At 38.7% G+C, this 25,428-nt stretch overlaps 2 protein-coding genes and 1 pseudogene across 2 annotated transcripts in view; all 3 read left to right on the forward strand.

The window, feature by feature from the left end:
• The window catches only part of LOC102863233, a 134,866-nt gene extending 127,456 nt beyond the window's left edge, over positions 1–7,410 (forward strand). Inside the window, exon 3 of the mRNA XM_006902049.1 lies at positions 6,805–7,410. Within this exon, the coding sequence (XP_006902111.1) occupies positions 6,805–7,410 (606 nt within the window). The remainder of the gene's footprint in view (positions 1–6,804) is intronic.
• Positions 7,411–7,880: 470 nt separating this feature from the next.
• On the forward strand, positions 7,881–16,640 carry LOC102859154 (E3 ubiquitin-protein ligase RBBP6-like). The gene is made up of 3 exons (XM_006902044.1): positions 7,881–8,228; positions 13,126–13,225; positions 16,183–16,640. The coding sequence occupies exons 1-3, from the start codon at positions 8,063–8,065 to the stop codon at positions 16,271–16,273; spliced, it is 357 nt and encodes a 118-aa protein (XP_006902106.1). The 5' UTR covers positions 7,881–8,062; the 3' UTR covers positions 16,274–16,640.
• Positions 16,641–22,769: 6,129 nt separating this feature from the next.
• Positions 22,770–25,428, forward strand: part of LOC102863638 — a 107,401-nt pseudogene continuing 104,742 nt past the window's right edge.

Here is a 25,428-nt window from a genome sequence, read left to right on the forward strand (position 1 = left end):
AATACATAGAGAACTATAGTACATTCATACAACAGACAACTGTGCAACATTGAAAAACAATGACTAATTTGAGAAACAATACATGAATGTACTAGAACCAGTGTGTGAATGGGTGAAGCTAGCGAAATAAGTCCATCTCCAAAGAGCAAATATTGTATAAGACCACTGTAATAAAAAACTAAAGAAATATTTAAACACAGAATGCCATGATGGTTACCAGGGAGGGGAAGAAAGGTATTAGGAAATCACTGAATAGCTACTGAATAATGATTAGTATGGGTGGAGGGAAAGATAGTGTGTGATGAATGGCCAGTCAGTTGTGCCAATGGTAACTGACGTTATGGAACAAGAGGTACATGAACGACGGGTGGAAAAAGCAATATGCTTTGGAAACTCTCACTCAAGTCACAACTTTTAGAAAATTCAAACTAGTGAAATGATACAGAATAGCGGTCGCTCGTTCAGGAGGCAGGGGTTCACTTTGCCACAGTGTGACTTCTCCCATCTGCCACATTGGGCTGACTTGATGGCTGCTACCCATCATGAAAGGATATAAATTCATCACTTTGGCGATATAAATATCACAATCATTTATTAGGCTTTGTTTTTAAATTGTACCTTTCTCCTTTTCACTGACATGAATTCGCTTGCATGCACACACTCCAAGAAAACCAGTGGTTCTGAAGCTGGCAGATGAGTTTCCAGAGGCAAGTCATTTCAGAAGTGGATGCCACTCCTGCTTCCAAGTTTGTTTTAACTGGGAGTCTCCACCAAACACTGTAACCATTATCACATTTGGCACATCGGTGTCGCAGTGTTTAGCATCACAACAACCACAATTTACTTCTGTACGGCAATGCACAGACCAGTGCTATACCACCTAGAAGAATGTTTGACAAAAGAAACAATTTGAACCAAGGCCTGAGGGCTGCAGATTAAAATCACCCACCTTGGGCTTGGTAACTTTCTGTCCACTAGGTCAAGGTAGCTCTCTCCATGCTGTCGTTGTTATTGTTGTTAGGTGCCATCGAGTCGTAGATGACTCACAGAGACCCTATGAACAAAAGGCCTGAACACTTCAGCAAGAAGCCACAGAGAACCCTAGGTAGAGTCATCCAGGAACAGTATGCTGCCTTCTCCCTGTCTCTTTGGGGCTTTAAGCCGCCGCCTGCCTTAAACCCTATGCCAGCCTCAAGGGCCTCACTATATATTTAGGAATATGAAAATGAATATGAATATAAGTATAAATAATATAAATATAAAATATAAATATGTTGTTGTTGTTATGTGCCATCGAGTCGCTTACAACTCATAGCGACCCTATGTACAACAGCCCTAAACTCTGCTCTGTCTTGTGCCAATTGCACTGTCTCTGACACTCTCATCCCGATTACCCCAGTCACTGAATCAATCCACCTCAAAGAGGGCCTTCCCCTCCTGCGCTGTCCCTCCACCCTCCCCAGCATGATGTCCTTATCCAAGGACCGGTCTCTTCTTACAATATGTCCAAAGTATATTAGACGGAGCCTCAGAATCCTTGCCTCCAAAGAGCCACCCGGTTTAACCCTTTCCAGGATGAATCTGTTTGTTTTCCTAGCAGTCCATGGTACTCTCAATACTCTTCTCCAGCACCACAACTCAAAGGCATCCATTCTCCTTCTATCCTCCTTGGTCATTGTCCAACTCTCTGATGCACAACAAGTGATTGCAAAGACCATGGCCTGTATGAGATGCACCTTAGTCTCCAGAGAGACACCATTGCTCTTCAGTACTTTGGAGAGGTCCCTAACAGCAGACTTTCACATGGCAATGTGCCTTTTAATTTCCTGGCTGCTGGTGCCAAGAGTGTTGACTGTGAAGCAAAGCAAACTAAAGCTGTGAGCAATCTCAATCTCTTCACCACCCATCCTGATGCTGCCAATTGGCCCAGTGGTGAGAATATTTGTCTTCTTGACATTGAGCCTAGATCCATATTGGAGGGTACAATCCTTGACCATCTGCAGCAGGTGCTTTAGGTCCTCCTCAGTTTCAGCAAGTAGGGTTGTGTCATCTGCATAATGCAGATTGTTGATAGATTGTCCACCAATCTTGACCCCACATTTCTCCTCATAGAGCCCAGCCTCCTGGATGATCTGTTCTGCATGCAGGTTGAAAAGGTATGGAGATAGGATGCATCCCTGGCGTACACCCTTCCCAATTTTGAACCATGCAGTGTTCCCTTGCTCTGTTCTGACGACTGCCTCCTGGCCCAAGTATAGGTTTCGCATTAGAACGATCAAGTGTTCTGGGATTCCCATTCTTCTCAGAGTCAGCCACAGTTTGTTATGATCCACACAATCAAATGCCTTTGCATGCTAAGATCCATCTAACATCAGCTACAATATCCCTAGTACCACAACCCCTTCTAAACCCAGCCTGGACCTCTGGCAGTTCTCTGCTGATGTGCTGGTCCAGTCGTTTCTGGATAATCTTCAGTAGAATCTTGCTTGCATGAGAAATCAATGAGATTGTTATATATACACACACACACATAAAAAGCATTGATGTGTGCATCTGCATCTTCAGGATTGTTCTTGAATGTTGCCAAAATCTTATTGGAAGCTCTGATGGCCTAGCAGTAAGAATCTGTGCTGCAATCCCAGAGGTATGCAGATTGAATCCACCAGCTGCTCCTTGGGAGAAGGATGGGCAATCTCCTCTGGGGCAATTAACTATCTCTGAAAACTCACTGGATAATCAGACTGGATGGTATACAACAACATATAAAGTTGGTATGCACTAGTCCTGGTGGCCTAGTGATAAGGAGCTGCATTACCAACACAGAGGCAAGAGCTTCGAATCCACCAGCTGCTCCGCAGGAGAAAGATGGGTAATCTCCTCCCAAGCAATGTAGTGCCTCTGAAAACAGCTGTGGATTGTTTCTGACTCAACGGTACATGTCCAGACTGGAGCCTTAGCAACTTAGAGCCCTACCAAATGGCTGCTAGTCTATCAGCTTTCCCATGGGAGAAAGATGTGGTAGTGTACTTTATGCATTACATCCTTGTAAACCCTGTCCCACCGTTCTACACCATCCTACTTGGTCATGGGCCAGCATCAACTCAACAGCAACAGGTTCAGTTTGAGTTCTCTTTGTCCAGATACTGGTCAAGGAGTTGAAATTACAGTATAAACCAACAAATCAATTGCCCTCGAGTTGACTTTTGCTCTTGGAGACTCAATGTATATACAATCCCATAGCACAAAGAATTTTCAGTGTTTGACTATTTATTTTATTTTTTATTTTTTTTTTTGGAAGTAGATCACTGGGTTTTTTCTTCCAAGGCACCCTGCATTGACTTGAACCTGCACCCTCTGGGCAGTAGCCCAAGATATAAACCATTTGTACCACACAGCATAAACAAATATTCTCAGCTTTTTGGGGGTAAAATGGGGGGAGCAGATAATTAAAAAAATAAACATGTTTGTCAGATAGTAATTATACTCCATGGGGGGGGAGGAGACAGGCAAAGAGATTAGAGAACAATTGTGGTACTATTTAGATAAGATGATCAGGAAGATTATTCTGATAAAACAATATTTGGCCTAAATCCAGTTTGGTAAAAATTGAAGTATGTAATCGGAAGGTCCCCAAGCAAGTTCTGTCACTTCCTCACTCTGTGGTCTTCTGCACAGTGATTAGCTTCTGTGAGTGTAGCCTGTAAATTACTGAGAGAATGCAAAAGGAAAAATGCATCGTAAATGGTTTATTACAGTTTATGAATCTATTTTTATTGCTCATATTATGAATTTTATTGATATATTAATAACCACCGCATGACCAAGGAAAAATATACTCCAAGTCAGTAAGGGGGGCCCTTTGGCACAGTTCCTGGCATTTGCAATTCAACGTCTGAATTCCTTTCTGAAGTTAAAAAAAAAAAGCAGCATCATTATTGGCTTCAGTTTTGATTGAGGATTTTCCTCTTAACAGTGATCCTCTATTATTCTGAATATATCCTCTTCAGGAACTGGGCCCTCCTGGTAACAGCCTCCTGGTACTTATGACAAAGTCTCCTTGCTTCATGCAGCACTTTGGTTGCAGCACTAAGAGACTCCTTGTTCTTTTGGCATTTGGGCCAACACCACGATTCACAGGCATTAATTTTGCTTCAGTCTTCCTTATTTCTAATCCAATTTTGCCATGCACACGAAGACCTTTTGGAGATTTCTGCTTGTTTTGACATCAGTCTTTTCCTGAATCTAGGAGGCTCACCAGACAGGGACCCTGAATCCAAGGACTCAGCTCTAGGCTCTTTCTTTTTGCAATTGCTGAGGATCCATTCCTATCCCACCTCCACCCTTTCTGCTCTCTTCTCTTGTTGTTGTTCTTGTGGTTATGTGCTGTTGAGTCACTTACAACTCATAGCAACGCTACAGACAACAGCCCTAAACCTTGCTCTCTCCTGTGCCAATCATATTGTCTCTGGCACACCTACCCTCATTACCCCAGTCACTGAATCAGTCCATCTCATTGAAGGTCTTCCTCTTTTGTGCTCTCTCTCCAACCTCCCAGGCATGACGTCCCTCTCTAAGACTAGTCCCTCCTTGCAACAAAGTATGTCAGACGAATCTTCAGAATCCTTGCTTCCAAGGAGCAGCCTGGTTTCACCCTCAACAGGACAAACTTTTTTGTTCTAGCAGTCCATGTTATATTCAATACTCTTCTCCAGCACCACAGCTCAAAGCCATCAATTCTTCTATCATCCCTATTGTCCAGCTTTCTGATACATAACAAGAAATTGCAAAGACGATGGCTTAGATCAGGCACACGTTAGTCTCCAGACTGACATCGTTGCTCTTTAGTACTTTGGAGAGGTCCCTGACAGCTGATTTTCCCAATGCACGTCATTTTTTTATTTCCTGTATTGATTGTGGAGCCTTGCAAACTAAAGCTGTTAACAATCTCAGTCTCTTCACGGTCTATCATGATGCTGCCTATCAGACAGGTGAGAATCTTTGTTTTCTTGACGTTGGGCTTCAATCTTAAGGTTGCAGTCCTTGACCTTTTGCAGCAAGTGCTTCAGGTCCTCCTCAGTTTCAGTAAGTTGGGTGTGTCATCTGACTAATCCAAATTGTAGATGAGTCTTCCTCCAGTCCTAATACCACCTTTCTCCTCATAGAGCCCAGCCTCCTGGATTACCTGTTCTGCATATAGGTTGAAAAGATATGGAGATAAGACACATCCAATTTTGCTTCGAATCCACCAGTAGCTCCCCAGGAGAAGACAGCCTCCTCTCAACTGATTTGCAGTGTTTCCTTGCTCTGTTCTGACGACTGCCTCCTGGTCCAAGTATAGGTTTCACACTAAGCACAATCAAGTGTTCTGGGATTCCCATTCTTCTCAGAATTAGCCACTGTTCTTCTCTAATTTAAAAGGAGTTGCAATTAAAAAAAAAAGTGTTGCAAGTCCTCCCATTTGGGATTTCATTGTTACCTTACTAAAAATATGAGGGTTTGGGATTTGTAAAGAATCCTTTTATAACGGATTCGTTTAATGGCTTATGAGGGATCATTACAAATGTGCCACATTTACATCTTTATATCCAACTGAGAAGTATGACCCAACCAAATAAACACACATTTCAGAGAGATACAAATTCATGACACTGAGAACACAGACACCTTGGTTCTAGTGTCTGCCACACTGTGAAGTTCAAGAAATCTTTTTATCAATTCTAGGCATCTGTTCCAGAATTTCTATGCAGGAAGGGCTTAAGGGAGCTCTGGTGGGGGTAGGCTTTGAGAGCTGCCATCGCTAGTTGAGATGCCATGGTTCAAACCCACCAGTGGTCCTCCAGTAGAAGACAGTCTCCTGTCAACTGATTTACAGCCTCCCAAAACCAGGTTGAGGATCAGTGAGGTGTCAGTTCCAATGCCACAGCAGTGACTCTGACTTTCGTGTGGGATGGTGCCATAGCAAAAGGTCAGCAGTTCGATTCCATCAGCTCAAATACCATAATGGCTACCCATCGTGGGCAGTATTTGGTGGAAGCTCCCACACTGATTCAAGTTTGGAAGCAGAAGTGGCATCCACTTCCTAAAACCACATGCCTCTGGAAACTATGAACTTGGAGAAACGACAATAATTATAGAAAGGCTTCAGACCTTTTGTTTATAGAGTCGCTATGAGTCGTGCTCCACTGGACGGCAATAAACAACAAACTCAAAGACGGGCAGTACTTGTAGTTATGTACCATTGATTGGCCTGAGACTCATAATGACCCTTTGTACATTAGCTCTGAGCCCTGCCCTACCCTGACCCAATGTCATCATCTTCAACAGACCTAAATCCCATTTCTCCAGTCACTGAGTCAACCCATCTCATCCTGGGTCTTCCTCTCCTGCTCTATCCCTCCACCCTTCCAAGCAGGATGTCGCGTGCACAAAGTATGTGAAACGCAGCTTCAAAAAGCCTTGCCTTCAGAGAGCAGCCAGGATTCACCCTTTCCAGGAAAGACTAGATTAGGTTAAGTCAATAAAAAGGGTACATTTGCGAGTGTTTGCATAACAAGGATAGTTTCCTTCATAGGACCTATAATGTTTACTTAAAATTGGGCTTGTGGCTAAGGGAAGCCGGCCACCCTTCGACACCCTATTATTCAGTGGCAGCTAAAATCTGAGGTTTCTTCCCGCCTCGAAATCAATCTGCTCCAGAGGCTCCCCCTCCTTTTTTTTTTCTGTGCCCCCTCTCCCCCTTTTTGAAGCAGATGGTCGCTCCCGTTCTCCCAGCGAGATCAGGTTCCGCGCTCCTGAGTCACAAAGCGACAGGGTTACGTGGGCGGGCCGGCGTGCTTTGTGAAGTCACCGACTCCGCCCCCGGCCCCGCCTCTCTGCTCACGTCAGCCCTGCCTCGCGGGCGCGAGGCCCGTGCGATTACTGCTTAAGAGACCCCGGAGTGGGACGGTCGTGCGAAACCTGTCTGCGTCCGCCATAGTGCTGCCTCGGAAGTGTCGCCGACGCTGGGGTGAGCGACGAAGAAGCGCCAGGGGAGCAAAAAAAAACCAACACAAAAACCAAACCCAGGGAACCAGCGCCGCCCTGGCTGTGGCCCGGCAGGTTCCGGGTCTTTTTCTCACGGTTCTGGGCCTCAAGCCGACGGAAACGAAAGGCAGAAGAAGCCGCGGAGCAGCGGACGGGAAGAAGCGTCAGGGAGAGCCGGCAGTGCCCCCCTCCCACGCCCGGGACCCTCCGGGACCACTCGGCCGCCGTTCGGGGCCCAGGCTGGTGAGGAAGCGCTTGGAGGCCGACTCGAGCCCTCGCCCCGACTTTGTGCGTGGAGCGGCGGCGGCGGCGGGGGGAGGTGGAGCCGGGGCCGGGGCGGTCTACGGGAAGGCCTCTCCGCCGCCGCCCGGGCGCTTGGGGGCCTAGGCCGCGGCGGGCCAGCCCCTAGGCGCCGGGGAGCCCAGCGGAAAAGAGGTTTGTGTGTGGCGGGGGCCTGGGCCTGGGGGCAGCTGACGCCGGTCGTCGGGAAGCCAGGAGAGGTCGCTGGTGGATTCCGGACCTAGGCCCTCTCCCCGCAAACTTCTCCCGAGGCCTGGTCACCCCAGTCAGATCCACGGAAAAGGAGACCCGCCGGGAGGTGCGGACGCGCCATGGACCTCTGACCCCCGCCGGCGTCACTCGGACTCTTTGTAACGTGTGGACTGACCGCTACGGACTGCACCACCCGCCTGTCCCCGCGTCCTGCGGCCCTTTAGCATGAGCGAGGGGGACCCGGCCGGGTGACATTGAGCCCGTTGGCGGATCCGCCATCCCCCCCCGCCCCGCCCTCATCCGCCTCCTTCTCCTCCCACATGAAATGATTCTGAGTTTTGGGGGTTCTGGATGATTGTGCTCACGAACCCCTGCTTTTGGTGGGGGGTTATTTAAGGCCGCAGGGTCCTTCGGTGTCTTTTGAGTGTCTTGTGTGTATACATATATTTTTTTTCGCTTTTTTTTTTCTGCTCTTAACGTTTATAAATATACATTTATTGAGCGTGTCCACGTCTCCTCGCTGAACCTTAGGCATCCCTTTGGCACCATGTCCTGTGTGCATTATAAATTTTCCTCTAAACTCAACTATGACACGGTCACCTTTGATGGGCTCCACATCTCCCTCTGCGACTTAAAGAAGCAGATTATGGGGAGAGAGAAGCTGAAGGCTGCCGACTGCGACCTGCAGATCACCAACGCACAGACGAAGGAAGGTAAGAGCTGTCCCGATCGCCCGGGTTGGCAGAGGCCCGGTAGGAGGCTCACGGCCGTGACGTCTCCTGTGGGTTCCATCGCTGGGCGGCCAGCGCTCTGCCTTCCTCTCGCCGTTTCGCGGGCCTGGGTGTCATCTGTCACCGCCAAGTCCCCAAAAAGAAGCCCTTTGACCCCTCCGCCTTGGGGCAAGGTGGTTTACCCAATTACCTAGGTTCTTGGGGTGCTTGACGTGTGAGTTTATGGGATCCCATCACCACCATGGGGAGGAGAGCATATACAGGGCTTGTTGAGTCAAGTAGTCGGAGAGAAACTTGCTCATATGGTTTGATCAGACGGCGATGTGGAGCTTGGTGGCGAAATCCAGGTCCCGCGTCTTGTTTTTTTGGGGGGAGGAGGTGTGAAGCGGATCAGAGCTGTGTTGTGGGAAAGGAATCCTCACTTGGTTATATTTTTAGAATTTAGTCTTTAGCCTCTCCTTAGGGTTGGAATTGTTTTTAAAAAGGGATGTGTCCTCAAAGGATAGATTTTTTTGTGTGTGTACATGCAAGAATTGCTAATGCAGTTAATTAAAGTAGTTGAACTCTTTGATGACCACTAAATGAAGCAGTTTTGCAAAAAGCTAATGTTTTGGGTTTTTGGTGGGTTTTTTTTTTTCTTTTTCTTTTTATAGTGTTGCCAGACTACTTTGATCTTAACAGAGCTCATTGCCATTGGGAACTACTTCATAGCTGACTCCCGACCCCTATGGGCTCACACGCTGGAGGGGATTGAAATTGCCCATCTTTCTCCCTGGGTGTTGGTGGTGGATTCACAAGTGCCAGAGAGGCAGCTAGCAGTTCTCCTCCCGTTTTAGATGTACAATACTAGGGACTTAACAGTGAATTTTTAAGAAACTGTGTTAATAACCTTTTTAAACCGGTTTTGAACTTTTTTCACTTGCTATTCATCAGTACACATATGCTGATGTTGTTTTCTTTAGGTTCCAGTAATTTGCATGAGAGGAAATAAAGTGACGTTTTGATTGTGTTATGTGCCTTCAGGTTGCCTGTAACTCATAGTGCCCCTTGTACAGCAGCCCTGAAGCCTGTCCTGAGCCAGTCTCACTGACTCTGACACACACACCTACCCCCATTATCACAGGTGTCAGTCCATATCATTGGAGTTATTTCCAAGCATTATGTCCCTCTCCAAGGACTGGTCCGCCGTAGCCACATACCCACAGTACATGAGATGGAGCTTCAAAATCCTTGCCTCTAAGGAGAAACTTGGTTTCACCACCGCTGTACTTGATTTTAAAGTTTGACATTGTTCATTTAGTTTTAATAGGAAGGCCTATACCTCTGGCCAATTATATGGTGAGTAGAATAATAAATCTAGTCATAGAGTAGAGCAATTTTCCATTTCTAACCATACGTTAGTTGCATTACTACAGTGCTAGTATGTTATGATTAAAAATATTGCTATAGTGCTCGCTTCGGCAGCACATATACTAAAATTGGAACGATACAGAGAAGATTAGCATGGCTCCTGCACAAGGATGACGCGCAAATTTGTGAAGCGTTCCATTTTTTTAAAAAAAAAATTGCTATAAGTATTTGCTCAGTATGCCTTCATTCTACCCTCTCCCCTCACGTTCACTTTTTTAAAAAAACAAAATGCATGCCATACCAAAGGAACACTTCATAGGAAGCTTTGGTACTTGTAATTATGATTGGTGTGGTAGTACTTAAAAGGTGGGAACATTGTTTGCATTCATAAACAGTGGATAAATGGATTTTGTTTTTTACATATTCAAGAGGTACCTTAACAAAATACACTCTTTTTTAAGACTACTGAAAGTATCCCTTAAGTATTATAGTTAGTGTTTCATAGAACAAAGACTTAATGGACTTTTATTTGTAAAATACTAATAATTTTTCTGTTATTATTAAAGGCATCCTAGTGGCACAGTCATTAAAAAAATTAAGGTGTTAACCAAAAGCCCAGTTTTAACCCACCAGTGTTACTCCAGGGGAGAAAAGTATGCTACGTAAAGATTTGAAAGCCTTGAAAACACTAAGGGGTAGTTCTACTGTGTTCTAAAGGTTCACTGTGTCTTGGAATCATTTTGATGGCAAGGAATTTGGTAGTGTATTTGTCAATAAAGGGAAAGGAAATACAGATGAGGTTACTATTAAAAGATGTTAAGGCATATACTAGAATGTAGATTCCGTACTTTGGTGGAGTGTTACATAATACTTTCTGGGAAGGCTTTCTTCACCCGACAGTTCAATACAGTTTTATAAGCCTTTCATTATAATCAAAGGAATTTCTGTACATCACATTTAAATGTTTTATGACTTTGTGTTATTTTCTAGTCTTGGCTATATAATTATGTGATAAAATGTGGTACCGCTTAACCTTGCAGCTTTCTCATATCTATGTATTTCCTTTTATTGGAGGAAAAAAATAGTTTGAATATTACAATAGGAAAAAGACTCTGGGGTAGAGAAAATATGTTTTATGCAGTCCTCATTAGGGAAGAAACGTGGAATAGTACCTGTTGCCACCAGACAGCTGGCATAAAAAATGCCACTTCATTTTGGAATCACCTCATGATTTCTTACAGGGTAAAAGTTTATAAATTCATATTTAAGAGACTGACTAGGTGAAGAAGCAGAATATTATTTTAAATAATACTCTAATGGCTATTTCTGTGAAAATTTGTTACTATTTTGGGAGTCTGTCCATGTTTTTAAAAACCTATTGCTGTCAAGTCAGTTCTGCCTCTTCAGAGACCCTAGAGGAGAGCAAACACCCTATATTTCCCAATGCCAGAAATCTGCTGGTGGGTTTAAATTGCTAATCTGTGGTTAAGAGCCAAGCACCTATTGAACCACCATGACTTCTGTCCATGTGTAGAACCCCAAAGGCTTTCTTACACTGAAACAAAAATTATATGTTCTTTATACTCATTCTTGTTACCAGACCACATTTTAGAATCCCAGATAGTCTTATTACATGTAGAAAACTTGTTCTGTTTTTACTTTTTATGTGCACCACTCCTACCTCACCCCTTCCCAAAATAAACTGTATTTTAAATGTACTTACTTGGAGAGATTTAAAAAATTAATAAAGTAAAAAAAAAAAATGAATAAAGTAATTTTTCTTTCTTCCCCCTCCTCTTTTTTAAAAAGACTCATTTTTTTTTAAATGATCCCTTGTTATCTTTCGGATTTCTTTCTTCTTCTTTATCTTATTATCCCTTCATGCTTCTGGATCAACACTTGCATTGATAATGAAGTCACCTTGATGCTGGAAAGTTACTTGCTAAGTCAAAGGTTATATATGCTCAGAATACAGCTGTTTAGGAGATTATTAATATTTTAAAAGGTCAGTAATTTTAAAAGGTTAGTAAAAGCATCTGTTGAATGAGGACAGGCATTAGTTAGGATACCTCTTGGTATGTAGCTCAGGACCATATTGATAAGATTAAGTTATCTTTGATAGCTGTTCTGAGTACCCTTGAGAATTATTGGAAATTTACTGTCAGGTTTATAATTCCAAGTTTTGTGTCTAGTAATTAAACACTTGGCTTAGCTAGTCTAACCTCACTAGCCTCTGCTGGAGAAAGATAAAACCGTTTCTTTCCTTGGAACCCAATGGGGCAGTTTGGCTTCACCCTGTAAGGTTATTCTGAGTTGAAATTGATTTAGGAACAGTTGGTTTCGGTGGGGTTTTTTGATTGTTTCCCGAAGTAGCTTTAAAAAGTCACTGTACTTCTCAGCTTTGTTTCTCTTAATCTCTACTTTTGCTTGGAATTTAGATCTAATATCTACAGTAATGAATAGTCTTGTACTGGCATGCATCACTTTCAATCCCTGTGAGAGACAGACTATTGTTTGGAATAAACTAAGCATTTATTTTGTTTATATATAGAATTCTAATAATATACACAAAAATAACAAGGCTTGATGATGTTTAGAAGGCTATTGAATCTACTTCAAATTATTCTGTTTTCTCTGTACTAACACAGGCTGTCATCTCTTACATAGACTACTTTGCTTTATTGGTCACCTGTTTGTACTCAGGTTTCTGTGTGGCTTGTTCTCCACATAGGTAACCCTTTACAGATCACATCACCACTTGGTTTCTAATCTTTCCGTGACTTCCTGTTACACTTAGAAACCATATATCACTGTATGATCTGTACCTTTCCAGCTGTTTTTCTTGTTAATCTTTCATTGTCTTGTTCTTTAGGGCTTTTCCCTCATGTGTGGCTGGCTTCTCAGTCTATAATTTTTTAACATTAATTCCTCATAGAGAGCTCCTTTGAATCTATAATATTATATCCCACCTTTAATTATTTTACTACAAACTATATTCATGTGTTATTAATTTGTAGTCTGTCTTCCCCAGTGACATACTCCATGAAAGCAAGGATCATTCAACCAATGTTTAGGGCCTAGGAGAGATAGAATTTCTTTACTTAAATAATGCAATTTTCTCATAGTTCAGATCTTCTGCATAACCCAAGACTCCTCAAACTCTCATTGCCATTAAGTTGACCCAACTCATAGTGACCCTGTTGTTTCTGATGATATAAATCTTAATGAGACTATTCGTGGTGGACTATAGTTTCAGGACTATTTAGTATTTCTGAAATTTGGGATTCTCCAAAGGTGATGTCGGAGCCAAGTACCTACTGGTGCCAGCTAGCGTCTTTTGAAAGATAGCCTCCTAATATAGCTTTGAATATTTGTTCCGACATTAATCCTAGATGCCAGGAAGATGAAGTTGTTAATGCATTTTTATCTTTAAGTCTATGTCCATAAAATTTCTGCTTGATTAAAAATTTGTATTCTTGGAGACTGTGACCCAAACAGAAATTAAACAGTTTTATCTTTTAATTTACAGAATATACTGATGATAATGCTCTAATTCCCAAGAATTCATCTGTGATTGTGAGAAGAATTCCTATCGGTGGTGTTAAATCTACAAGCAAGACATATGTTATGTAAGTGTGTGTAAAAGTTACATAGATTAATGAAGGCTGCACAGTGGAGTGGACTTGGGAGGGATTGCATAACAGTGAAAGAGTTTTACTTTTCAAGGAGAAAAGTGAATTAAGGGGGCAGGGGTGGGTAGGGGAAAAAGTGCAACAATGAATGACTGGAAACCCTAAGTCTCTGTAAACTTTAATTAAAATTAATAAAATATACAAAACAAATTTTTAAAAATGTATTATTAAAGTAGTTCAGAAATCATTTTATTTTGTGAGAAAAGGTACATTTTAAAACAGCTCATTATCTTTTGTGAGTATATCTTCTCAGCTGTGACATATTTTGGTGATTTTAACTTTTAAATTTACATTATTAGAAATTTTTTCTCTTTATAGACAGTAATTAACAGGGACAAGAAAATGATAGTCAGAAAGTAAAATATTCTTATATTTCACTTTGGTTTTTTACTTGGCCTATACACATTTTCTTTTTTTCTTAACTATTTTTGCCCAAAATAAGTATTTTAAGTATCTTTAGAGAATCTCTTTAAAAAAGAGAGTAGTCAGCGAGCTCTGGTGGCCTGGTGGCAGGAAGCTGCACTGCAATTCCAGAGGTGCACGGTTCGAATCCACCAGATGCTCTGCTGAAGAAGGAGGAACAATCGCCTCCTATACCAGTCAGATCCAATTTGTTGGTATACACATAAAAAGAATGAATGAATGAATGAATGAATAAATAAATAAAATTATTTTAAAAAAGAGAGTAGTCATTGATGTGTTGTATAAATGTTTTTATCGAAAGCACAGTAAGTTTAAAAATAATAAGAAAATTTTTCAGTGATGCTTAACATTTACTCCATATCCCTAAAGAAACTTTGACTTGGAGGTTAAGCAGGATTTAAGAACATACACTATGAAATCAGGCTTAGATTTGACTCCCTTTATTGCTTTATACCAACTGTGAAGTTACCAAAAGCCTCTGTACCTCAGCTTTACTCAAAATATTAAGGACATGACTGCTTAACCTTATAAGGATTCAGTGAACAGTGGCATGTGGTGAATGCCCAGAATATCATTGGCATGAGAGCAGCAACTTTTCAGTTTAAGATTTACCAAAGGGCATGAGTTTAACTTAATGTTATTATGTCCTTTAGATCCTTATTTCCTTCTTTCCCTTTTAATAATGATACTAGAAGGGAGCTCTTGACCTAGTGGCAAGAAGCTGTGCTGCAATTCTGAAGGTGCATGGTTCAAATCCACCAGATGCTCCACTGGAAAAGGAGGAGCAATCTCCTTTGCCAGTTGGATTCTAGTCAGTAGTATACAACAAGAAAAACATCATAATGATACGTTGTTGTTGTTGTTGTTGTTGTTAAGTGCCCTTGAGTCATAGCGACTCTTAGGGACTCTATGAACGAAAGTCCTGGACACCTGTATAACTTTTGTCCTTTGTCCAGGTTCATAGGGTTTCCAGAGGCAAGCTATTATGGAAGTGGGCGCCACTCCTGCTTAATAAGTGAAAAAGACTAAATTGTTTAACAAGTGGTAAAATTAGGTAACTTTAAAGTTTAGTTTTGGTCATTGACAAATTTTGGAACTTGCCAGACCTGCAAAATAATCTATTCTTGGAATTGTGATAAGATAAAGTTGCCTCTTAGACTTTTTTAGTTCAAGATTTCCAAATTTATAAACTTTAGATGTTAATAACTGCTTTCAGGATAGTGTTAACTAAGCATTTAAAAGCTGTACAGTTAGCGATGCAGTGATAAAGATTCTGCATCCCTTAATTCAACCAAGCCCCTATCAAAAATATTTGGAGGGAAAAATTCTGGAAAGCTCCAGAAATCAAAACTTGATTTGCCATGCACAGGAACAAAATCCGTTTGAATGAAAGATGTTTAGAGTACATTGCTGTAGTTATTCTTCCACCATTTCACGGATTTTTGCGGAACATTTTTGTTGGACATTCTGCTGATTCATTGCTTATATTGTGTCTCCTCTTTGTTTCTATGAATGGCTTATAAAAGGTAATTAATTGGTTAAAACAATCCCTTGAAGGCTCAGTAAGGTGGAGCAGCATTTACCATATCATTTTATATTAGTGACTTGGTGCTTTTGTTGTGCCATCAAGTTGGAACCGACTCATGACTGACCCTGTAATGGGCTTTCAGAGGTAGTAAATTGCACAGGAGTTAGTCGTTCTGTCCGTCTGTCCATCCCGTCGTTGTCGCCCCTCCCCCCCCAAGAGGATATGAACAGCATATCTTTGGGATTGCAGTGCAGGCTCTTACCCACCAGAGTTCCCTAAGGCACTTGATAGGAACAGCTATACTTTGTAAGCCATTTCTACTTTAGCTTTATTTCTGTGTACTTCTGTCCAATTTCTTAATTTAATTGTTAAATTATTATAATCATTTAACTCATTAAAGTAGAATTGTCAGATTGTGTGTTGCTTTTTTCAAGAAGTTAGAATTTATATTTAATCCTTAGTCACTATTTTGAACTCTTTAAAAAATTAAATTAACCCTCAGCCTATCTTTCTGGATTTGAAAATTTTGAAACAGTTTCTCCAAAGACCAAATCTTAAAACTATTAACAACTATGGTGATGTTTTAAGAAAATATGATGTATAAAAATTTAATCTGGACCTATTGAAAATTTGAGGCACAATATATATTTAATTTTTTAGTCTATTAGAAATAAACCATAAAGTTTCTTAACAGAATCTCTTCTGTAGTACTTTTCTGAAACTCCTAGTATGAGTTGTTTTTGTTGTTTATTTTACAAGTGCATCTTAAATTGAGAGATAGTAAAGTTAATCCAAATGCTTTGTTTAGAAACTATTTTTAAATCTTTGTATCAGAGAATGTACTCCTAAAAATGGATATATTTAAGATATATTATCACAAAAAGTACATAAAAAACAGCTTATATTTGATGTCAGTTTTTTTGTTGTTTCTTTTGTGTTCTAGAAGTCGAACTGAACCAGTGATGGGAACGTCAAAATCAGTATGTAAAAACACAATCTCACACTTTTTCTACACATTACTTTTACCTTTATAATGTAGCAGTGAAGTAAATATTTTTAGAACTAAATATCCATCCAGTCATAATACATGTTGTCAAGAAAGTGTATTTTGATAACAGCTCAGTTGAAAATGGATATATGTGGCATAATTTGCACATCTATTTTGTAGAGATGGGTAATTTGTGCCCCCCCAACAATGTTTCATACGAATATGGGAGCATTCCCCAGTATGACACTGTGTTGTACAGTTACTGTATAATCCTCTATAGATCATGTAGGTTTGACACTGATGAACATGATAACATGTTCTACATCTGTCTGTCTATAGTTAGTATTTTGTATGTATGTACAGGCTGTTGTGTGCTTTTTGTTTCTTGCAATAAAAAAAATGTTTGGAGTGTATATTTTGCCATTTTCACGTGTATCACTTAGCTTTTGTTAGTCGGGCTTTTTGTTTTAATTTGGGGGTTTTTTTGGTTTGTTTTGTTGTTTTCCTGCCTGATTGATGGCTTTGAAAAGATGCATTAGCAACATGTGAAGCTTACATTAAAATTTGGTATTTTCTTGAGGTTCAAACACATCAAGAAGAGAATTGTCCGAGACCTTTGATGTAGCTTTGTTATTTAGTTTTGCTATATTTGACAATTTTGAGTGTCCTTGATCATACCATAAATATCAAATGAAACACCAAAAGTTGGGTGTTCCCCACAAGCATATAAAAATGTCTTGGCGAGCTCTGGTGGCCTAGTGGCAAGAAGCTGCAACTGCAATCTCAGAGATGCATGGTTCGAATCCACCAGATGCTCTGCTGGAGAAGAAGGAACAATCTCCTGTACCAGTCAGATCTGATTTGATGGTACACACACAAAATAATGAAATAAAATAAATTTTTTTAAAAAGTCTCATTGATTTTAGTATTTTTAAACATTAGACACATTCCACTTCTATGTGTCTGCATAGCTCTCTAAATTAAAACATTTCCTTTTATAAGACATTACAAGGTCTTTTTATAAGACATTACAGGGTCATATTAGTTATAGACCAGTTGAAAGCCATAGCTTGTCAAAGCTCCTTTATAACCAGGGTAACAACTTAGTATTTGTTATCACAGATTAATCTTAAATCTGACACCATATTTATGTTGACTTCTTAAATTAAAAGGTAGCAACATTCCCAAGTTATAGGGTGAAATATGTTTAGAAGACAGCTTCATAGTAATTGGGCTCTGTAAATTTGATGGTTCTCAAAACATTTCACTGCTAAGGCTCAGTATTGTACGTAATTCAAGATGTCTCAAGTCTTCAATTAGAATTCAAAGGTATTGCTGTTTGTTTCACTTCGTCCTTTTAAAACACTACTGATCTTTAATTGTGTATGAGGCATTTCACTAACCTGGGATCATTGGGTCTTAATTCATTGCTTTAGCATATATCTGAACTTTGGACTACTTTTCTCTAAGTGTAGCCTTTAGTTCTCATGGAACTAAATGGAGTGATCAAAACTCATAATGTTTGCAGTTTGGTTTTTCCCCCCTCCCCTTTTTTGGGGCATATGGGTTTTCGGGGTAGCGGTGGGGGTTTTTTTTGTTTGTTTTTTGTTTGGGATTTTTATTTTTGGGGTTTTTTTTAAGCATAATGCTGTAAAAACTGTCCAAGTTTCAAGTTTCTGTTTTGCTGGTGATTGGTTTAAAACTGATTTTTATGTATCCAAATGCTAGCATAAATAGATTGACTATCTTGGTGACTGTAGTAGTTAATGTAACCTATTTTGTATAAAGTTCATTTTATATAGTATTTTAACTATTACAGATGAAGTTTTATTTCTTGAAAACAGTTCTTTACTTTTTGTTTATTAGCATGTGTATAAACACAAATCACATGTTCATAAATAAAGTTAACATTCTTTTAGCCTCGTGTGTTCCCTGGCATGTCTGTATTACATTTATAAGAAGTGATTTGCTTTGAGCTTATTTAGATAAGATTTATTCTTTTTTTTCTTTTGATGTTCTAAAAGTGGCTTAAATTTGAGATAGTAGTATCTGGAATAGAGTTATTAGATAACTTATCCTCATCATTTACTTGCTTGGAGGGTAATTGCTGACATTAAGAATGAGACTATGCACAAAACTGGGCGTTTCTAAGCCTGTTTAGTGCCTATCTTAATCATATGGCTTTTACACATACACTGAAAGAAAAAGCAAGAATGAGACACTAAGTAAAATTTTTCTTTCTAATTGTTTGTTCATTTTTTTAAAACTTCAGCCAAAACCAGTAAAGGATGGCTTTTTCTCAACTGCCTGGTCTTGTTTTATATAGTCATTCTTCCATGTTTGTACACTTCATAGCTGGTAATTCTTCCTTCTACTAAACATCAGAATTATGCATTGTAGGATCCCTTAATTTAAGCCAGTACAATTGCAATGAGAGATTTTAGAGCCTTGCTCCCAGCATCCATACCAATTCTTTGATTCAAGGAAGTGAGTAATTTAAAATTGATGTAGAGTTATTTCCTGCAATGTACACTGATCAGGTTTTTTGACCGCTGGGGTTACTTTTTTCCTATAGTGAGTTTTTTTCTACCTTTACTAGTTAACTGCAAAGAGTCACTATTTTTAATATTTTGTGCATAAAATCTTAATTTTTTAAAAACCATTCTTTGTCAACATTTCTCACTCATTTCTTATACTCTTGCTGTATGTAAGAAACCTCAAGAAAGCCCAGCCAAAGATCAAAAAGATACCCATATCTAAAGTGTATGGATTGGGACTATCAAAAAAATGTCTTACCTCCCCCCCAACTTTCCCTGCCCCACAGTTCCCCAGTGGCAACAGTTACAATAACTGGTCGCCCTCTTCTTTGATATCATCAGTATTCATTTTCTAGACGATACTGGACTTTTAAAATGTTAGTAATTTGTTTCATTAGTTATAAACAGTACAGATGATAATTAACAGCTGTTGGCTCAGTCCTTGTGAACAATTAAAATAATCTCTGGTATAAAATGTCTTCTAAAATAGAATGAGTAGGTCAGAGTTTATTTCAGATAAAAAATATGTTTAAATACTCTCTCCCTCTATTTATCCACTGAGATTAGTTTTTTAAAGAAAGAACATTTTCACCAAAACTAGCTAAGAGTGAGAACCCCCTGCTGGATTATGTGGTTATTTACTAGAAATAGGGATTTAATGCAGTGTGAAGATTTTCAACCGTCCTTCAGCATGAGACAAAGAAATTTTGTCTAAATAAGAATCTCAGAATTAAAGTCCATCAGAGTAGCTTTCAAAATTTTAAAATGTTGCTTAAATTTAAATTTAGCCAACGTTGATTAATTTACATTTGTTCAGATCCAATGATGTTGGCATTGTGCTGAGAACTTGATATTAAAAATGGTTACATTTCTGGTTGGGACTTCATGTGATTTACTTTCTTAATACTCTTAGTTCTCTGGAATATATGCAAAATAACTCATGAAAACACTTTTCTTTGGGTGTTTTGTTGGTTTGGTTTCAGGTTTTCCCTCGCTTCCTTTGATCCAGGCACATTCCTACATTCTATATTCTAATCAGTAGCATGAGAAACTTATAACATTAGACGTAATCAGACTAGTTACTACATAGGAAGCTGATCATATATTTGGTACAATTGTAGAGAAATCATACTTCTAATGTTACATACTAAATATGTGTGTGTGTGCACACTTTAATTGATAATGATACCATTCTAAGAGTCAAATAAGAATTCTAATTACCTTATGTTTTAAAATTGAAAATGCACTATACTTTAAAATATATTTTGCTTTAATGAACAGATTGATACCTTTTAAAGCCCTGTAATACCTTGACTCATAATACCTGGCTCCATTTGGGTTTTTTCCCCCTGTAGTAGAGTTAATTAAAAGTGATACTTCTGTTCACCTTTGAAGAACTCTGGATACCTTTTGATTTCCTATTTTTGCTTTAACATCTTTTCCCTGAAAAAGTGAAGGTTTCTTTGTCAAGGAGCTGTTTGTCAACTCTTTGTATAGGAGAATGATAAACGGACTGTTCAGACTGATGAGCACATGCTAAAAATAAATTACAACTATGGAAGCTGTTGTTACTGCTGAGCTTCTAAAGAGCTGCTTTTTAAAATATGCTGTAGAAGTGGCATTGTGGAAAAGTTAGACTTCTTTTATTCTTTCTTCCATAGTACATTGTCTTGAGCCTTATCAAATTTAGAGACCACTCAGAGGTATGTGACTCTAAATAAGAGTAGTTAGCATTTTCTGAACAAATTTCCTGTATACTTTTTTCTTCATTTTTCTTTCTATAGTTGGATTCCCCTCAACTATTAGTTACTGTGTGTGCAATACATAGAGAAGAATGATGAGCCCCATTTCTAGTTTACCACAAAAAAATGCACTCTTTAAAAAAAGTTCTAAGAAAATAAACTCATTATTTAAACAGTGGCATTAGGGACTAATTGATCACTTTCAGATGTTTTCAGTGTTGGAACTTGAATGTGTGTTTAATTTTTTGTGAACAGATTGATGACTCTTCTGCATCTATTTCTCTGGCCCAGCTTACAAAGGTATATATATATATATATATATGTATTCTTCTTTTTTTTATTATTATTATTAAATTTTATTAGTTTCAATGAACATTCACAGGGATTCTGGGCTTTCACTCCTTCATTCTTGACAATTTTAACACTGTTTTTATATGTGGAACCACATTTAAGAGGGGTGGGGGCAGATCTATTTTGCAAAGCCACTGTACATATTGTTACTATACTGTAAAGAGTAGTTTGCCTTCAATTCTGGAGGAATCTCCTGGTTTTGGCTGCAGTTTATGTGGACTTTATTTAAGCAGCCAAAATAAAACTTAACATGGATGATTGTGTGATTATTATATCAGTTGGTCCCATTGATCAACATTGTAGTCTGTCTGCATTAGAAAACTTTTTAAGCAACCTAATTTGTTTGAACACAGACTATGTGAATTGTGTAAGTGTATACAGCTGTTTAGAGGAATATACTAATGTGTATGTTTGGCAGAAGGGCAAATTGTTACCTCCTGAAATTACTGTATGTGCCATGTTTTACAATAAGATTGCTTGCATTTTCTGCTTAACAATTGTACATTTTATTTGGGAAAGCACTAGTGATGAATTTTTAATCAGTAGGCTTAGTTTGCAAATTATGCCATCTTTCAAAAAAAGAAAAATACTGTAGAATAGGCAGATTCTTTTGAAGGCCAAGAAGGAAGTTTTCCAGTTTTTTATAAAATCTTTTTCTCTGAGAAACCAAATTTAGTGACCAAGGTTGCTGAGAAGATGGGCTTTCCATTAGTGCTGTCCCTGTCCTTGGCTTTGTTCCAGGTTGTGCCCTTTCCCCCTAGAATGTATATCCCTCCAAAAAAAGTGTGTTAGTAGTAAATACTGTTCTGTAAGCTTTTGGTCCAGGAAAATTGAACATTAAAACTGATCAAGCATAAAGTGAGCTAAAGCCATCATTTTAAATTTTCGTGCAAAGTGAAAAAAACCTTTTTAGCAGTTTATAGTTTCCTGGGTTTATTCTTATGTATTTTAAAGGACCATGTTTGAGTTTTAGTCTATTCTACCATTGTTTCTTTGGAGGGAGGAGTTGGGGAGTTTTGGGGGGATTTTCTTTTTTTCTTTCTAACTGTAAATTAATGTTTGGGTTCAAACAAATTAGTTCTTAAGCATCTGTAATCCAGCTTTCTGTAAATGTTTTGTTGTTTTAAGCTCTGTTAATGTTAAGCATTTTTTGTATATAAAATTACAATAAAATGTTAAAACTGTTCCCTTGTTTTGTGAATGAATGTAAAAGTAAAACCCATTGGATGACTGATAAGAGTGCTGGATGCTTGGGGTTACTAGGAATCACTCCCTTAGACCCTGTTTATATTTAAAGTACTACAGCCAACATATCAGATAAAATCTACAAAACTTACTTGGAAAGTTAAGTTTTAAAATTTGAAAGCTTAATAAGCATCCTTTGCCCTTAATTTGAAACTGGCACCATTACCAAAATAACCTCTGACTTTCTAATTACTGCAGCATAATCTGTTCAATGATTTTATTCTAATCTTTAAGCTTTTAGGATAAATTAAGGTCTTAATCTGTGACACTTGAATTGTTTTTAAGGTTTAAAATCAAGTGTTTTTTTTCTGACTTAATTGTAATGCCTTAACTCTAAGAAGAGCATGGTGCAAATCTTACTGTAAGGAACAAATAGGGTCTAAGGTTTGAGTGCCTCCAGAGCTACTTCCTCGGCCTTGCAACACCCAAACCTCATGTAACGATGTAAGGAGCTTCCAGCATCCAGGTTCCAGGTTATACGTGTAAATATTTATGCAAGGCTAGTTAGATACTGACTGCTCTTTACAGGATGAGGGATGAGTGGTGTTGTCTTTGGCTGTGTGGTCTTAAATGTGTTTCTAATGTGTATGTCAAATAATTACCTGTTAAACAGACTGCCAATCTGGCTGAAGCCAATGCTTCTGAAGAAGATAAAATAAAAGCAATGATGTCGCAATCTGGCCATGAATATGACCCAGTCAAGTAAGTTGTATTCTTTATAAAATAATTTAACTTCAAATAATGAGAATTTGGGGGTAGATTCTCCCCCAGTCAAAAGATTATTTTTTTTTCTTCTAGTATTCATTCATATATCTGATTCCCCCCCTCTTTCAGTTACATGAAGAAACCATTAGGACCACCACCACCTTCTTACACTTGTTTCCGGTGTGGTGAACCTGGCCATTATATTAAGAATTGCCCAACAAATGGGGTAAGTGCAAAGTAAACATAGTTACTGTGGGGGTCCCCCCCCCTTAAAATTCTTAGCCATCTTGTGGGGTTTTTTTCCTGGTAAATACTTCTCCCCTTTTGAAATGTCAGGTGTCCTCTAGAGCCAAATTATTAGACTCCATCCTTGCTGTGCCACTTAATAATTGAGGAGTGAGATCTTGAACAAGTTGATTGGTTGTCTGAGCCTATTTTTCCTCTTCTCTGAAATGGGGACAAGAAAGTTTTTCTCACATAGCCATTGTGAGGATTAAATGAGATTAAACATAAGACATAGAAACACTTAGCACTGCATAATGTTAGCTAATACTACAAATAGAATACTTCCTCTTCTCTCTTTTCCTGTTCATCCCTACAATAGGATAAGAACTTTGAATCTGGTCCTAGAATTAAGAAGAGCACTGGAATTCCTAGAAGTTTTATGATGGAAGTGAAGGATCCTAACATGAAAGGTGCAATGCTTACCAACACTGGAAAATATGCAATACCAACTATAGATGCGTAAGTGTTCAGGTTAAGTATGACATCAGTCCCAGGGTATAGTGTTCTAACCTTGGACTTGTAACATGCTGCTTGGACTCTGGCAACTTTGTCTATAAAAATGATTCGTTTCCACATGTTAACATTTCTGTGTTAAGAGTGAGAGGCTGCAGTCTGCTCCATTTAAAGCAAATTTAAAATGGATTTGGGGATTTTTATCAATGAATGCCACTTCCCTGTAGTCTTCCAATTTTTTTTTTTCTTTTCTGTCATTCTCTACTTTCTTCCTCATTCACATACATACTCCCACATAATCTTACTATATATGCTATTTGTGTTTTTTGTAAGTGAACAAGGTGTGTCTTAATGATCATTTTGAAAAATGAAAAGACTTAGGAAAAAAGTTGTCTGAGGCTTTGAGGCAAATGCAAGTGCCAAACAGAAATTAACTATTTAGGTGTCTTTTCTAAGATACCATGTGAGTCTTTAATATTCTGGAATATTTCTTTTATAAGACATTACATCAGCTATATTTATAACACACCTTAATCCTTATTTTTAAGATTCTTATTTTTATAGACAGATTTTAATGGAATGCACAATTTAAAACTTAGCAGTATAAACTTCCCCTTTTATCTGCTGATATTAATATATAGTTAAGATTTCATACAACAAACTAGTAACTGTTTCTTTGGGCTTTAGTTTTGTAACATTATAAGAATCTTGCAGTTGGTAATTTTGTGAGAAGACCTTAATGCTGTTGTGTGTTTTTTTTTTTAACAAGTCTTCCAAGAAATTTTGAAGTTAGAGGCTCCTCAGGGTATACTTTGAGAAACTTCAATGTGAGAAATTTTTGGTGACAAGACTATATATAAAAACACATTTCTCAGCTCCATCCTACAAATTTTAATAGGGAGCATTGTAAGCATGTAGAGAATGATGAAATAACTAAGCTTTGGAATGATACTGGAAAGTTTTAGTGTTGCTCAAGTATGATTTCAATAAATGCAGTGTTTCAATTTACAGATAAGAACTAATGTTTTTCTAAACTCCCAACCCGCTCACTTTCTCAACTTCACCACATCTGCTTTTTTTTTAATTGATCATCATGCTGTGTTTTTGTGATTCATGTTGCAGCAGTCTGTTGTTATGCTGTTTTAAAATGAAACATTTCATAGATGCTTCTAAACAATGTTAGGTTTAAATTGATTATTTTTTGCAGACACATTTATTTACGAGCCAATTGCTTCATCTGTATTATCGGAAAGTATTTTAAAAATACTTGGATGTTGGAATATTTAATGTTGAAAGAATTAACATCACCTGTGAACCCTAACTAATAATGAACTTCATTGCCTTTGAATGCTGAAATGAAAAACCCATTTGTGCCAAACAACACAGCAAATACTGGGGAAAGATGGGAGCCCAAATATTTTAAATGAAACTTTCACCCTCTCCACTAACACCACTGATAAGCAACTCAGACTCTTCTTCTGTTTCTTTTTCTATCCTCTGTTCTCCTCTTTTTTTTTCCCCCCCCTTTTCTCTCTTTTGGGCAGTGGGAGACTCCTCTTTCACAAATTGGGAACAGTGGGGCATAAGCAAATTGATACTTATTTCTGGAATCGTGGTGATGTCTATGGAGCAGCTGCAACACAAATAACACACCTAAGGTACCCTACTCTGTCAGCTGAAATTCTTTCATTTTTCAGCATTTAGATAAACACACTCTGTTCCTAAATGATATTAGAAAATTTGCCAGTTTATGGAAGGAAGGGGGTGGATTTGGAAGCAGTGGTGATAAATCTGAGAATAGCTTTTTTCCTTGGTGGTGACATTTTAAAATAAATTTCATTAACATTTCTTCAAAACAGCGTTTCTACAAAAGACCAAATAGG

Source organism: Elephantulus edwardii, unplaced genomic scaffold (genome assembly GCF_000299155.1).
Source record: "Elephantulus edwardii isolate Elephantulus edwardi_28Jun2011 unplaced genomic scaffold, EleEdw1.0 scaffold00361, whole genome shotgun sequence".
Classification (NCBI taxonomy): Eukaryota; Metazoa; Chordata; class Mammalia; order Macroscelidea; family Macroscelididae; genus Elephantulus; species Elephantulus edwardii.

Bases quoted from the DNA above. Each gene is read 5' to 3' on its own strand.
- LOC102859154 (XM_006902044.1), top strand. From the start codon at position 8,063: ATGTCCTGTGTGCATTATAAATTTTCCTCTAAACTCAACTATGACACG. The intron at 8,229-13,125 runs GTAAGAGCTGTC...TTTAATTTACAG, and splicing joins CAACGCACAGACGAAGGAAG to AATATACTGATGATAATGCT. The intron at 13,226-16,182 runs GTAAGTGTGTGT...TTTGTGTTCTAG, and splicing joins ACAAGCAAGACATATGTTAT to AAGTCGAACTGAACCAGTGA.